Source organism: Pinus tabuliformis, chromosome 4_1 (assembly GCF_031772625.1).
Source record: "Pinus tabuliformis cultivar Carrire ecotype Pingquan chromosome 4_1, CPIR1, whole genome shotgun sequence".
NCBI lineage: Eukaryota > Viridiplantae > Streptophyta > Pinopsida > Pinales > Pinaceae > Pinus > Pinus tabuliformis.
In genome coordinates, this window is record NC_142303.1 from 584,370,658 (window position 1) to 584,384,352 (window position 13,695).

General features: G+C 38.6%; 1 protein-coding gene across 1 annotated transcript in view; it reads left to right on the plus strand.

Annotated features, from left to right (window-relative positions):
- Positions 1-13,045, plus strand: part of LOC149177309 (KOW domain-containing protein) — a 116,849-nt gene extending 103,804 nt beyond the window's left edge. The window contains exon 5 of the mRNA XM_089420080.1: positions 12,646-13,045. Coding sequence (XP_089276206.1) covers positions 12,646-12,728 — 83 coding nt within the window. The 3' untranslated portion in view covers positions 12,729-13,045. The remainder of the gene's footprint in view (positions 1-12,645) is intronic.
- The last annotated feature ends 650 nt before the right edge of the window (positions 13,046-13,695 follow it).

Genomic DNA, 13,695 nt, shown 5'->3' on the forward strand with positions numbered 1-13,695 from the left:
GATTCCTCAACAATCAAATCCCCCTCTGGTTGTCACAGAGGATCATGGTGGTATTCATCATGTGTACAAACAACTCGCTGAAGAGTTTCCACAACTAGGCAACTTCACATGAGATCATACTCATAGTTATGTATTCGGTCTCAACAGTGCTTATAGCAACCGACTTCTGCTTCCTGCTCATCCAGGATATCGAAGCAAAACCCAAAGAGAACCAACACTAAGAAGTGCTCTGGTGATCCTCCACACTGCCTGCCCAACAACATTCGAATAATCATGCAGCTTCATATTTCTGGCAGTGTATCTCAATCCATGAGAGATTGTGCCCCGAAGATATCTGAGAAGATTCTTGGCACCAATCTAGTGAGGTTCAACCAAAATATGAGCCCAACATGCTAACTGCAAATCATATGTTCGGATGGAAGTTCACCAAGAACATCAATGCGAATGCATTTATGAAACTCAGAGGCATTTCCCAAATCTGATCCAGCATCACTACCATATAACTTCTGAAAGTTAAGATCCTCGAGGTAGTCACAGGCTTGTAGTTTACCATTCCACATCCGAAAGCCAACTCCCTCTTATTTCTGCAAATGAGAGGCTCTGCACCTGTCAGAAATAGGTTGTCCTCAAAAGGTGCCGGTATGAGAGGTCTATCATCCACAACCTTTGAGCAATGGTTTGAATCAGCTTCACTCCTAGTGAATCTCTGCTTCATCAAACAGCGATCAATCCTCTCATACTAAGCCCGGTGTGTTTTGCTTCAAGCCATAGAGGGCTTTCTTCCACCTGCACACATGAGATTCCTGATCATGAATCTCAAACCCTTTGGGTTGTTCCAAACTTGTGGACCTGCTACATGAGGGGAATGGTCCCCTTGTAAGATTTTCCTTCGGTACATCTCAGACATGTACCTTCATGCTCTTCTTGAATTTAGGCATCCCTGTCACCATCTGACTCACATCGGGTAGGGCCCCATAGTAGACCTTTGGTGCTATAGATGAGGTGTGTCAATTGACATGGTCCCCAATGGACCACCTTCCTGCAATTTGATACAAATTGCCAACCCTGAACCCATGAGTAAAAGCATCTTTGAAAATTTTATTTTCAAACACGTACCTTTCCATCGATGAATGCCACCCTGAAACCTTTGATTTCCATTGCCGAAATGGACACTAGGTTCTTCTTGTGAACATGTACATAAAGAGATTCTTGTAAATGAATTGAGTTACCCTCATTCAATTGAGGACACCTCTTCCGGGATAAGTGGCATCGGCTCCAAGTATAATCCCACGATTGTTTCCATCTCTACTAAATTACAGAGAGCACCTTCTATCCGATGAAGTGCCTTGAAGCACTACAATCAATAAGCCAGATTCCCAAAGAATCTGAAGGAGAGGGCCAATACAAGATAACACTTCTTTATCTTTTCAGAAACAACATTTGATTCTTCATACTTGGGGTTCCTTGCTTTCTTTGAAGAGTTGGCCGTTTCCTTGATGACCTGCATTACCTGTCATTCCTTTGATCTTTGAAGATGTCCTTGGAATGATTGTTATCATCATCAAGTGATGTGTCCCTGCCATTCAGACACTCCTTCGCATAATGGCCGAACTTATTTACAAACAAGGCATCTGCCTTTCCTTCCACCTTTAGATCCAGACTTCCCAATGAAGTGATCTTTAGGTAGGCCATCAGAAGTTTCCGCTGCGCCATTCTGATAATATTCTTTGCTTCAATTTCACCCTTGGTGAATTTGAAGAGGGATGAGGAATCCATTGATCCTTTTGTCCTTTCCCAACTGTCTTCGGTGATTGCTCTTTCGCTCTTGCTTGGGCATTGTCTTCACCTTAGCTCTGATACCATGTTAATTTTGGGTATGTTCTATGCTTAAAGCAATTTATTTCAATTTTCACAGTTAGCTCAATATCTTTTCCAGATTAGCAATCACATCAACATTAAGTAAACTGCAGATAGAACATAAACATAAATCATAGAAGACAAGCCAAGACAAGAGGACACAAGATGTGGCGCTAGCTAAGGACAAACCCCGATGTGGGGAAACCCTTGATCAATTCTTCTTATGTGTTCTTCAATAGTTCAACATAGAGAGAGAGAGAGAGAGATAGTACATTTACAATAGAAGTCAAAACTTTGACTTATCATGAGATCAGTTGAAGACATGCTCCTTCAACTGATTCTCCAAGGTGACTCCTTCACCTATCATTGTGCTGCATCTCGTCATCATGCTGCACCTCACCGTGTTGCACCATGCTGCACCCATCATCACTATGTTGCATCTCATCATGCTTCACCAATCATGATTGTACCATGTACTTGTTGCACCAAGCATCATTGTTGTCCCAAGTACTATTGCTGCACCTAGCTGCACCATGTACTTGCTGCACCTTGTTGTTGCTGCTATCCCATTGTGCCACTGCTGCACAATGTCATTGCTGTCCCATCATAGTTCTATCCCAACATGCTGTTGTTCCATCATTGTTCTGAAGCCGATCATGTTGCTACACAATTGTCCCAAGTGGTATGCTGAACCATGTTGACACACAACATGTCTCATGTGCTTGCATAACCATGCTTGCCATGCTTGCCTTAGCATTCCTTTGCTATCCCATTTACTATACAACTATCCCTTGCCACTGTTGCCTAGACATATAGGTGTAGCTGCTGTCCCTAACAGTCATGCCATACATGTTGCTGTCCCATGTGTCTTAGCAACACCATGTAGCCCAGCTGTCCCATTTATTAGCATTGTTGTCCTGGGCATGTTTGAGTCCTCAAACTCTCATGCTATACCTGCTACAACCCACCTTTTCAGCCTTATTAGGCCTGCATCTAGGCACCATAGGTTAGCTTTAGGGATCCCTTTATACTGCGTTAGGGTTGCCCTTTATACAACGTTTAGGGCTACTCTTAGACTGCGTTTAGGGCTGCCTTTTGGACAGCGTTGGGGCTGCTCTTAGACTACGTCTAGGGCTGCCTTTTGACAACGTTTAGGGTTTCTCTTAGACTGCGTTTAGGGTTGCCTTTTGGACAGCGTTAGGGCCTCTATTTGCTATGATAAGATTCCTCCAAGACTGCGGCTAGAGCATGCTTCCTTGACAACGTTTTTGACTTGTTTTTTGACATTGTCTAGGGCTAGGGAATCTCCTCTAGGGCAACTCCCTTACTCTTCTTTCCTCCAACGTCTAGGGCTTTCACTCCTAGATTTCTCTTCCACTAAAACCCAAGACAAGTGGAGGGAAATCAAGATAGAAGTGTGTGTAAGAAATGACTCTCAAGTCATCTCCTTTTATACTAAAGTGGTGAGCACATGTGGGGTTTATTTGGTTGCTGGCCGACTTTGACGAATTGTCTTATAACACAAATAAATTCATAACTCCATGAATACTTATCAGAATCGGATGATCTTTAGATCAATCCCACACCTCTCGATGAGAGGGATCCAAGAAAAATATCAGTGGCCATAAATAAGATGACCCACATGGAGTTTGGCCCTAGTTGCCAATTTTAACATTCTTCAAGCTGCCTTTCTTGTCTTGTCACCTTAGTTTTGATACCATGTTGAGAAATCTAAGGCAACTAGATTAGGTGATTTCTCTTACTTTGATAACTGCTTGTGATGTATTTTTACTTAACTTAATTAGCTTCTTCTTTCTCTTGATTATATTTAGTGTTCTTATCATCAAACAACTACCAAATCATAAAGAACAATGAGACAAGAGGACACAAGATGTAGGCGATCAACCAGGGCCAAAACCTCTCCTCTTGAGAGGAAAACCCACAAGAATTCTTCTCTTCTTATAGAATCTTCAAATGACGAATTCCAAGACCTAAGACCCTTGACAAAGACCCCTCCAAGACCAAGTCAACCTTTCTCCTTGATGAGCTTTCTTTCCAGCAATTTCAACCCTAGCAATTTCTCCAATAGTTTCTTCTGCAATTTCGACCCTAGCAGTTTCTTCTGCAATTTCGACCCCAACAACTTTCCAACAATTCGACTTGCCCAACAATTTTCCTGTACTTCAACTTGCCTAACAACTTTCCAACACTTCGATTTGCCCAACAACTTTCTAGCAACTCTACTTACCCAACAACTTTCCAACACTTCGACTTGTCCAACAACTTTCCAGCAACTCGACTTGTCCAACAACTTTAGAAACCCTAACATAAGATAGAGAGAGAGATCCAAAAACTTCGATCTTGCTTTTCTTTTTCTTATCCTTGATTTTCGTCTTTTTCCGCTTCTTTCTTGAGGAGATCGAACTTGCTTGAGGTGTGTCCAAATGAGGTCAAGTTCCTTCTTATATATAGGTTTTCCAGGGGTACGAATTGCTTCCTTGAGGTTGACTTGATCTTGCATGTAGGCCAACTTGCTTGAGGCACCATGATAATGTCTTGGAGGGTCTTTGACTCTAATTTGACTCAAATAATTTTTTCTTTACAATATGTAACATTAGATATCATTTTGAGATTCAACTGCGTTAAGTAAGTCATTCACGTATGACCATTTCCATGAGAGGTAGTCGTAACTGACTAATTTCTCATGATTTTTGAATAGTTCACTTAGCACTCATTGCAGCGGGTGATGCTCACAGGGGTGAAGGGTCTTTCATACATGACAATGACTTTTATGACTTGTTGACTCACAGACAAGCCCTAGAAGCACTCAATGGGTGCTTGACCTAAAAAGAAATTTCCCTTGAGCATGAAACCAATGTCTCAAGAATGCCAATAATAAATTTATTTTTCTCTTTTCAATAACTACATAAAATCATGATTACATATGTCATTATGAAGACCGAACCTAGTTACATATTTAAACAGAAGAGGTGTGATACCAACCAATGCTATGAACCATCATGTTGATTTAGGTATCATTACTTTCGTAGTTGTCGTTTTACTGTCAAGTCTAGAACAACTGCATGATTTTATGTATCATGAAAGCGAGCCATGATGTTGCTGAGAGCCGTAGAGGAGTAGCGAGACACCATAAATATTATCAACGAGCTATTGTAGAGGCCACAATCTTGCCAAAACTCAGTAATGTGATCACTTTAAACTTCATAATTTAATGTATGCAACCAGAGTAATGTGACCTACAGGATTTGTCGTAGACCGAGTCACAAGTCACGAAGTGTGAGCTTCAGAAGATATTCAATCTATAATTTTAAATGTTCGTACCTTTTCTGTAATGTCATCGAGCTTACAATAATGATTCTCAGGCCAAAAGATATGCAAGCTTCAGTTGAACTCGAGCCAAGATCTAGAGATGTGAAGAGCACTTATTATAGTCATATTACGAGCATCAGAGAGCGAAAATCATAGATACCATAGTGTGAGACCATCACTGGAGATCAAAATGAGATCATATCACAGAAGCAAGATTGTGCCATAGGGTGAGAGTCGAGACTAAGCCATAGTTGCAATAATGGTTACAGGTGTGAAGCCATGCCGTGATTCACTGTATTTTGAGTCAACAGAATAAGTCACAGATACAAGCCTCTCTGAAATACGTCATTTATATAGTTACAGTGTGAAGTGAGCCATATCTAGATCATAGTCATTCCATATTGTAGTCATTTCATGTCACACTGTAAGGTTTAGACAAGCCACATAATGTGATGCCATAGTGAAATTATGAAGGCATTAAAGAAAACCATAACACGAATCATTGTTTCAACAATGCGAGAATCACAAAGATGTGATCTAAATCATAGATATGAGTCATCGTGTATATAGTAATCCATGACAAAATATAGACATTGTCCTAGGGAGTGCGAACTATAAGATATGTGAGCTTATTATAGAGGCATAGAATTAGTCATGCGAACAACTATAGAGTTACTATATGCAAATCCAGGATATAAGAGAGAAATTTAGAACCATCGTTAGAAAAATTAATCTCCCTTTAATCCGTCAATGCTTCCACAAATATGAAGAGAAATGGATCATATACAAGGATTTCAAACTCCAAAAGATACTTCATTTGCTCCATGGATCCAAATAGTTCAGAGAGAAAGGATGCAAATTTCTCGATTCCCAAGGTCATTGGTGCTCCTTTGATGCCTTTCAAGGGTTCCTTTCCAAGGTTCTTTAATGAAGATTTCAAAGCCCTTGATATCTTTTTAAGGATGTCCTTCTCAAAAGTAGTTCTTATCTTTCTTTTATCCTAGTAAGGTGATCTTCCAGCTGCCTTCTTCTGCACCTTGTCACCTTAGCTTTGATACCATGTTGATAATTCGATATGGCAGCTAATTAGGGTGATTTCTCTTTACTTTAGTAATTGCTTGCGATTATTTTAATATTCTTTAGTAATTGCTTGCGATTATTTTAATATTCTTCTTCTTGTTATTAATTTGTGTTCATCAAACAATTACCAAACCATAAAATGAAGATCACAAGAGAACATAAAATGAAGATCACAAGAGAACACAAGATGTAGGCTCCATGCTAGGGCAAAACCCCACCAAGGGGGAAAACCCAGAAAGAAATCTTCCCTTCTTATAGAATCAGATCAAATGAGACAATCCAAGACCCAAGATCCTTAACTAAAATCTCCTCCAAGACCCAAGTTAGTCCACCAACTAAGAGACGGAGTTAATCAGATTCAAATTTTTCTCCAACAAAATTTGCCCCCCCCCCCCCCCCCCCCCTGCAACTCTGCTTTCGGCCTTGCAACGCCTAGAATTCGGCCTTGCAACTTCGAACTTGCGATTCCTCTAGAAATTCGGCCTTGTAACTGACCAGAAACCCTAGCAGAACTTCGCGTGTGTGAGAGAATGATTACTAAGGGACAATTTCGGGTTCTTCTTGACTTTCTTCCTATTCCTTGTCCTTTTCTAGGTCTTCTTTTTCTCTTACAATTACAGATCGAATTTGTGTTCTAAGTGCTGAAATGAGGTCGAATGCTCTTCTATTTATACACTTTTCTGGGGTTTGAATAGCCACAATTGGGTCGTCTTTGACTAGCTGGGCCGACTTGGTCTTGGAGGCCTACTAGACACTTTTAGACATAAAAATAATAATTTCTCTTGGTTACAAATTGCCCGAAAGGGTCTTTTACATATGACTAGGACCTTCTTGACTCAAAGAAATATTTTCTTGACTTTGAAAAACCCTAGGAGCATCAAATGGATGCTTGACCTAGATGACCATATAAATGGAGCATGAAACCCATGCTTAAAAATAATTTTCTTTTTCTTCTTTTTACAATTTACAGAAGTATATAATGACATATGTATAATGACAATATGAAGACCGAACCTAGTCATATACTTCAGCATGGAATAGAGAGCACGAAGCAACAAAGGAGATCTACATGAGTAATATTGTAGCTTTGTTGTGAGTGAGATACTCAATTGTGCTGGGTCCAAGGAAAGAGCACAAAGTAGCAAAGGAGATCTGCATGAGTAATATTGCAAGTTTGTTGTGAGTGAGATACTCATTTGTGCCGGGTTTGAGGAAAGAGCACTTAGCAGCACAGGAGATCCAAATCAGCTAGATCGAGGACAGATCTAGTTGGTTTTATAAGTTCTGTTGTGGAAAAATTTGTTTATTGTTAGACACATCAGTATGTTTCTGTTCATTAGCTGTGTAAAGTTAATAGGAAACTGCTACCAGATCTACGGTGTGTGTGTGTGTGCACTGAGTAGATCTGGTGCCCGAAAATCTAACAATTTTTAGCAAGCTTTCAGTTCATGCTTCCAGAGTTTGCATGTAGTGTTTGATGATATATCCATGCTACTTAATTTCATATGAGGTCAATTGAGACTATTTTAAATGACAAGAGATGAATATTTTTATCAGGTTGAGTTTGGGAGCTCAAATGGGAAAATAGTCAACATTTTCTTTTTCCTTGGCACAATATGAGCTAGATGAGCCTCTTTTCAAGGATATGGGATGTGGTGCTATTTTAGCAACATCTATATTTAGACGTGTTGTTCATAGAAGTGTTCCCACAAGTAGTGTTTTGGTACTCCAACTTCAGTTGGAAAGTTTACTATTTTAGTAAATTTCTATTTTTAGTAGGCACTGTGCTAGGTGGGCATGCATGTGAACTATCAATGGGTCTTTCCTTATTTGGTCATGGAGGTGAACGTCAGTTTTCCTTGGTTCCTATATTTGTGGAGGTCACTACCATTTTAAGCAAGTGGCATGTGCTAGACGAACATGGTGACATTTGGCACATTTCGATGGGTTAGTGGACTAGAGTTGAAAACTACTAAATTTGCTGAATTTTGGATGGGATTTGAAATTCTACTTTCCAATGTTGCGAAAATCGTTATTGGGATTAAATCGGCGAGGGGAAAAAATTGGGAAAAAATCAAGAAAAAATCGTAAAATACAAAAATATTCATTTTTTTTCAAATTTTTTAATATCTAAAGCATCTACAACATAAAATAAATACATTGACACATAAATGTGATAAAAGAACTAATATATAAGATGTGTAATATCATTTCTACTGCTACATCACACATAACAATGAATCCTGTCTTGAATAGTAAGTCCCGACTCCCGAGTCCCAACTTAGCCTCAAAATATCAACAAAAATATAATAATGTATCTCATATCACGAGTCATAATGTCATATACAGTGAAATGAACCAAATAACTAATACTATTGATTTTCTCTACCCCTTTTGTGAGAAAATGCAATAGCTTTCCCTTTCCCTCTAGATGTAGATGCTAGTGGAGTTGGTAGTGGATTCTGCTGTGCTCTAGAAGCTGAAGAAGTAGGAGCTAGAGGAGGTAGACCACATCCTCTACTGGTGGCAGGGGTAGCTTGGGTAGGTGGTGTCACCTCCTCCTCCTCCTCCTCTGCGCCTTCCACTACCTCCTGCTCTAACCAATCATTGGTAGACTCCATGAGAGGCCTCTTGGCTTCAACCCTCCATGCAACAGAGGTGTTAATCCCATCCAATGAGATGGCATCCATATCAGATATCCTCTCAAGTTGCCTCACCCACAATTGAAGATTGTAGTAGATGTAGACCATGTCATTAAGTTCCCGGGACTCCAACCTGTACAAAGATCATAAAATAATAATTATAAAAAAATTATTATTTAATGAATTCAAAAAATTAATTAGAAATTTGGAATATTTTAAGTTTTAAGTTTAACCTGTTGCGCTTCTTGTTGTGTATTTTTTCAAATACACTCCAGTTGCTCTCGCATCCTGAGGAGATACATGTTTGGTTGAGGATTCGAATGGCAAGATTTTGTAGATGGGGTATTCTGGCACCATAGCGAGTCCACCATGCATCTACAACAAAATTACAAATAAAATAAACATAAGAAAAAAATGAAATTTGAAAGTTGAATCCAAGTATGAAGTTATGAACTTGAAGAGAATGAAATTTGAAACAAATTAAAAAATACCTAGCATTTGAGTCTTCCTATCAACCACGATCATCTCAAAGCCAAATGTGCCACCTGCCATCCTGTATATCTCCATTTCTTTGGAGATTTTTGCACATTCTGCTGGAGATCGCACCATCCTCTGAACACATGTTAAGAATCCATCAATGATCTCAGCATCAAATAAGAACCCACATGGGTAAGAAAATGCGGGGTTCAGGTAGATCCTTGCAGCATGAATGGGACAATGGAGTGTGTTGTTCGATCGTTCATCAATCACTTCCCATAGGAGGAGTTGTTTCTGAAACCCCTCATCTCCCTTATGATCATAGTAGGCCCGAATGGATTTTTTGGCCCTATCCATGACCTCATACAAATAGCCCATTGCGGGCTTCTCACCATCAACTAATCGAAGAAATTTTACCAAAGGTTCACTAACGGTGCACACCTCTTGCACTCCCGCCCAGAAGTTTTCATGGTATGAAACTAATTTGCATATGGCCTCTCCTTCTGGTTTGCGGCTAAATGTTAAAGCACGCCACTCCTCTAAAAGAAACATTCTCTTCACATCCCACATAGAATTCAAGAGATATTGAAGAGATATGAAACTAGTGGCAAACCGTGTAATGATAGGACGCACCAACTCTTTGTTGTTGGTGAATTTTCTGATAAAGCTAAGCACAAATACTTGATTATATATAAATTTTGTAATGCTTTTTGATGAGTCAACAATATCTTTGACAAATGAAATTTTCCTATGTCCTCCAACATCAAATCAATACAATGTGCAGCTCAAGGTGTCCAAAATAAAGTAGGATGCCTCTCCATAAGCATCTTGCCAGCAGCAACATAATTTGCAGCGTCGTCCATTATGACTTGGACAACATGTTCTGCACCCATCTCCAAAATAAACACATCCAGCAAATCACATAATAATATTGTATCTTTTATATATGAAGATGCATCAACAGATTTCATAAACATTGTCCCCTTGGGACAACTAACCAAGAAGTTTATAAGGGTTCTCCCCTTTTGGTCGGTCCAACCATCTGACATCACAGCGCATCCTGTTCGTGCCCATGATGCCCTAAAATCCTCCAATTTTTTGGTGTAGCCAACCTTTTCATCTTGAAGAATGCGGCCTCTAAAGTCATCATAAGAAGAGATTTTGTACCCTGGGCCAACAACTGCAATAACATCAACAATAGGCTGGAAATATGGATTATTCCGTGCAATGCTGAAAGGAATATCACTCCAAAGGAGAAACTTGCTCAACAACTTGTTAGCTTGTTCTTTCTCATTTTTTTAAGCATTGAAGTGATAGATGGTTGTGAACCAGGCGTGGTTCTAGGAACAAAAAACGATGAGGCAACTACAGGGTTGGTTGTAGACATTGATGCTGAAGTAGAACCAGTGCCACTTCCATATTCACCTCCTAACACTTTCCCTGCTAGTTGCTTATTCAGATCTGCTTTGGTCACTTTCTCTTGCTCTAATTCTTCCAATGATCTCATGGCTCTTCGGATGATTTCCTCATTTGTATTGTTGCAAGACCCTACATCATGTTCAGGGATTTTTGCAAGGTGATACTTCAATCTATAAACCCCCCCAAACATATGCTGCCCACACAACTTGCAAGATAAGTTCAATTTATCAAACCCTCCATCAGGTTCACCAAATTCCCATAGAGGGTCCAATTTCCTTGGCATGTTTGTAACTTGGTTGAACTCGTAAGTCTTGAGTTTTAATGTAAGATGAAGTTTGAAGTTGAACCTATGGCACAATAAGAATTGCAAGTTACAAAAATTAAAAAAAAAATTACACACATGACACAACACATTGAATTTTTGATAAACAAACAGAAAAACTTCAACTCAATCCAAAATGAACTCTCTCCACTCTATGCAACGAAAATGAAAATTCAAATCCACTCAAAAGTCATTGGTAATCAATGGGTTATAGAAACCCAAGCAAAAACAAGAAAAAAATCAAAACAAAATGGCCAAATTTGGTGTCCATACTTGGAAACCAAGGTTTGCCGAAGAAATCTAAAGACGAAGTTCTCTTGCTTGGGATGCTAAAATCTCTAGGCTTCCTCCTCCTCTGTCCTAGTAGACGCCTTCCAGGCTTCTTCTCCTCCCCTGCTCTCAAACCACGCCGCAATCTGTTCAAAATGACAAAAAAATTCATGTTTTTCCTTATAAAATGCGCTGTCTGGGAGCTTGATGATTTTTACCCTTCAAATCTCGATTTTTTCAGCATTTTTTTTGGAAAAAAAGTTCGTAATAATCAGGCGATTTTATCGGCGAATGAAAAAATCGCGATTTTCGTAACACGTACTTTCTTCAAATGAGGTCAGACAAGGTTGGAATCTCGTCTCAAACACCCCGAAACAACTAACAATAATATAAAAAGTTAAGTAAATGTGCAGAGAGAGAAATACAAAGAAAATTGAAACTTCTACTTCAAGAATTTTATATTATCATTTTAGGAACACTCAGGGAGTTGTGCTCCTTTTGCACTCTTCCCACAAGCATAGTGAGTGCCTCGAAAACTCTGGGAGTGGCCTCCCAAAATAACTGGGAGCGATATAGAACCATGCTTCTGAGGGCATTTCTGGGATGCTCCCTCTTAAAGCACGCTTTGGTAGTGAAGCCAAAGGAGTGTGGGCTGCTCCCCCACAACTTTAGGTCTATATCCCTAAAATCATTATGTTACACAGTTGCAGAGAAATGGGAGATAGTAAGGTCTCTTAAGCTATTCATACTCCAAGCATGAGTTAAGTATGGCCAAACTTCATCAACCATATGGAACACCAAACCTTGATGGCAACTTGCAAGATATGATGTGAAAGGGCATGATTGCAGAAGGAATTTATCATTGCGAGGCACACCCCAAACTATATGCAGAACAACAACCAGTGTTTTCCTATGTTTGACTTCTTTGCATCTTGTATAATCTCCAAAAAATTTTAACTTTCCATTGTAGCCTGTTATTGATGTGGCATGCATTGAGTACTTGGAAATTTCTAAATTCAATATAGTATTACTGTCAAGCTATGCAATTATTTGTTTGGTTATTTAACTAGATGTTTTGTGATTACTGGTTTGGAATGCACATCAACATTCTGCAAAGAAGATTTTTAAATATTCGAAAAACAAAAAAGAATCAAATTTGCTTATAATTTAAAACAACCAGAATAACTTATATTTAATTATAAGCTCAAGATCAGTTCTGACTAATTTGAGAACTTTATGTTATTGCAGTTGGCCCGAAAGATACTGTTGAGGAAGATGTTATAGAAATGACATATGATGCAAAAGCTGGAAGAGGACTTCCAGATATTTAAAGAGATTCCTAAGCTTTTCTACGTCTCTAGAAGTGGGTTAGGTTGGATACTAGGTGCATCTGATAAATGGAAGTGATCAAGTATTTGTAAGATTGCTTCTTTAGAATCAGGAATTTTATTTATTGAAGCCTTCCTGCTTGCAAATGAATTGTTCATTCTCTAGGATGAAATTAGGGTTCCGCAACATTTATATAGATTATTAATGATAACCTTGATATCATTATCCAAATTTTGGAAAGAACTGCTAAGAACAATATGAAAATCTGATGTCTCAATCAGGCTTCAATGGAAAATGCATCTCTGGGGTTTACTTCTAAGTAATTTTGGTATCCACTGTTTGCAGGTTAATACAAGGACTGCAGGTTCTAAGCATATTTTTGCACTGCTAATAAGTTAACTTTAGGTGATTAATTTTCAATTTTTCAGATTTATGTTGCAATCTAGTAGTAAATCAAATGAGAAATGCCTCACAGTGACGTTATATCTATCAAAACCTTAAATTAAAGTAATAACCTATGTAAACTAACAAAAATGTTTGTTTTATAATGCCACTCTAGCCTATTGCATGGGGAATTACTATTCTATTCAAGGAACAACGCAAGTAAAACAAAATCCTATATGGTGAGATTCTTAACAAAACGGATTCACAATAAAGACGATAGATGTGGAATATAGGATTTTATCATCAAGTAAGTCAGTTTATACAATATATATACATCCTTTTATTTATGATTCAGGTTGTTGCTTTATCTAATCATTCATAATCACCAATACTAACATAGTTTTTAAAACTTTGTACTGTGAATTACATGCTATTTTTACTATATCAGGACCTAAGTGGCACTCATTCCAACATTCCCAGTTGGTACCGATTACTACATTTTATTTCCACCTCGAATACAAAATTCAAGACAACTACTAAACAATTAAAGCATGGCTACAATAATTGTATGGCAATATTGTACAG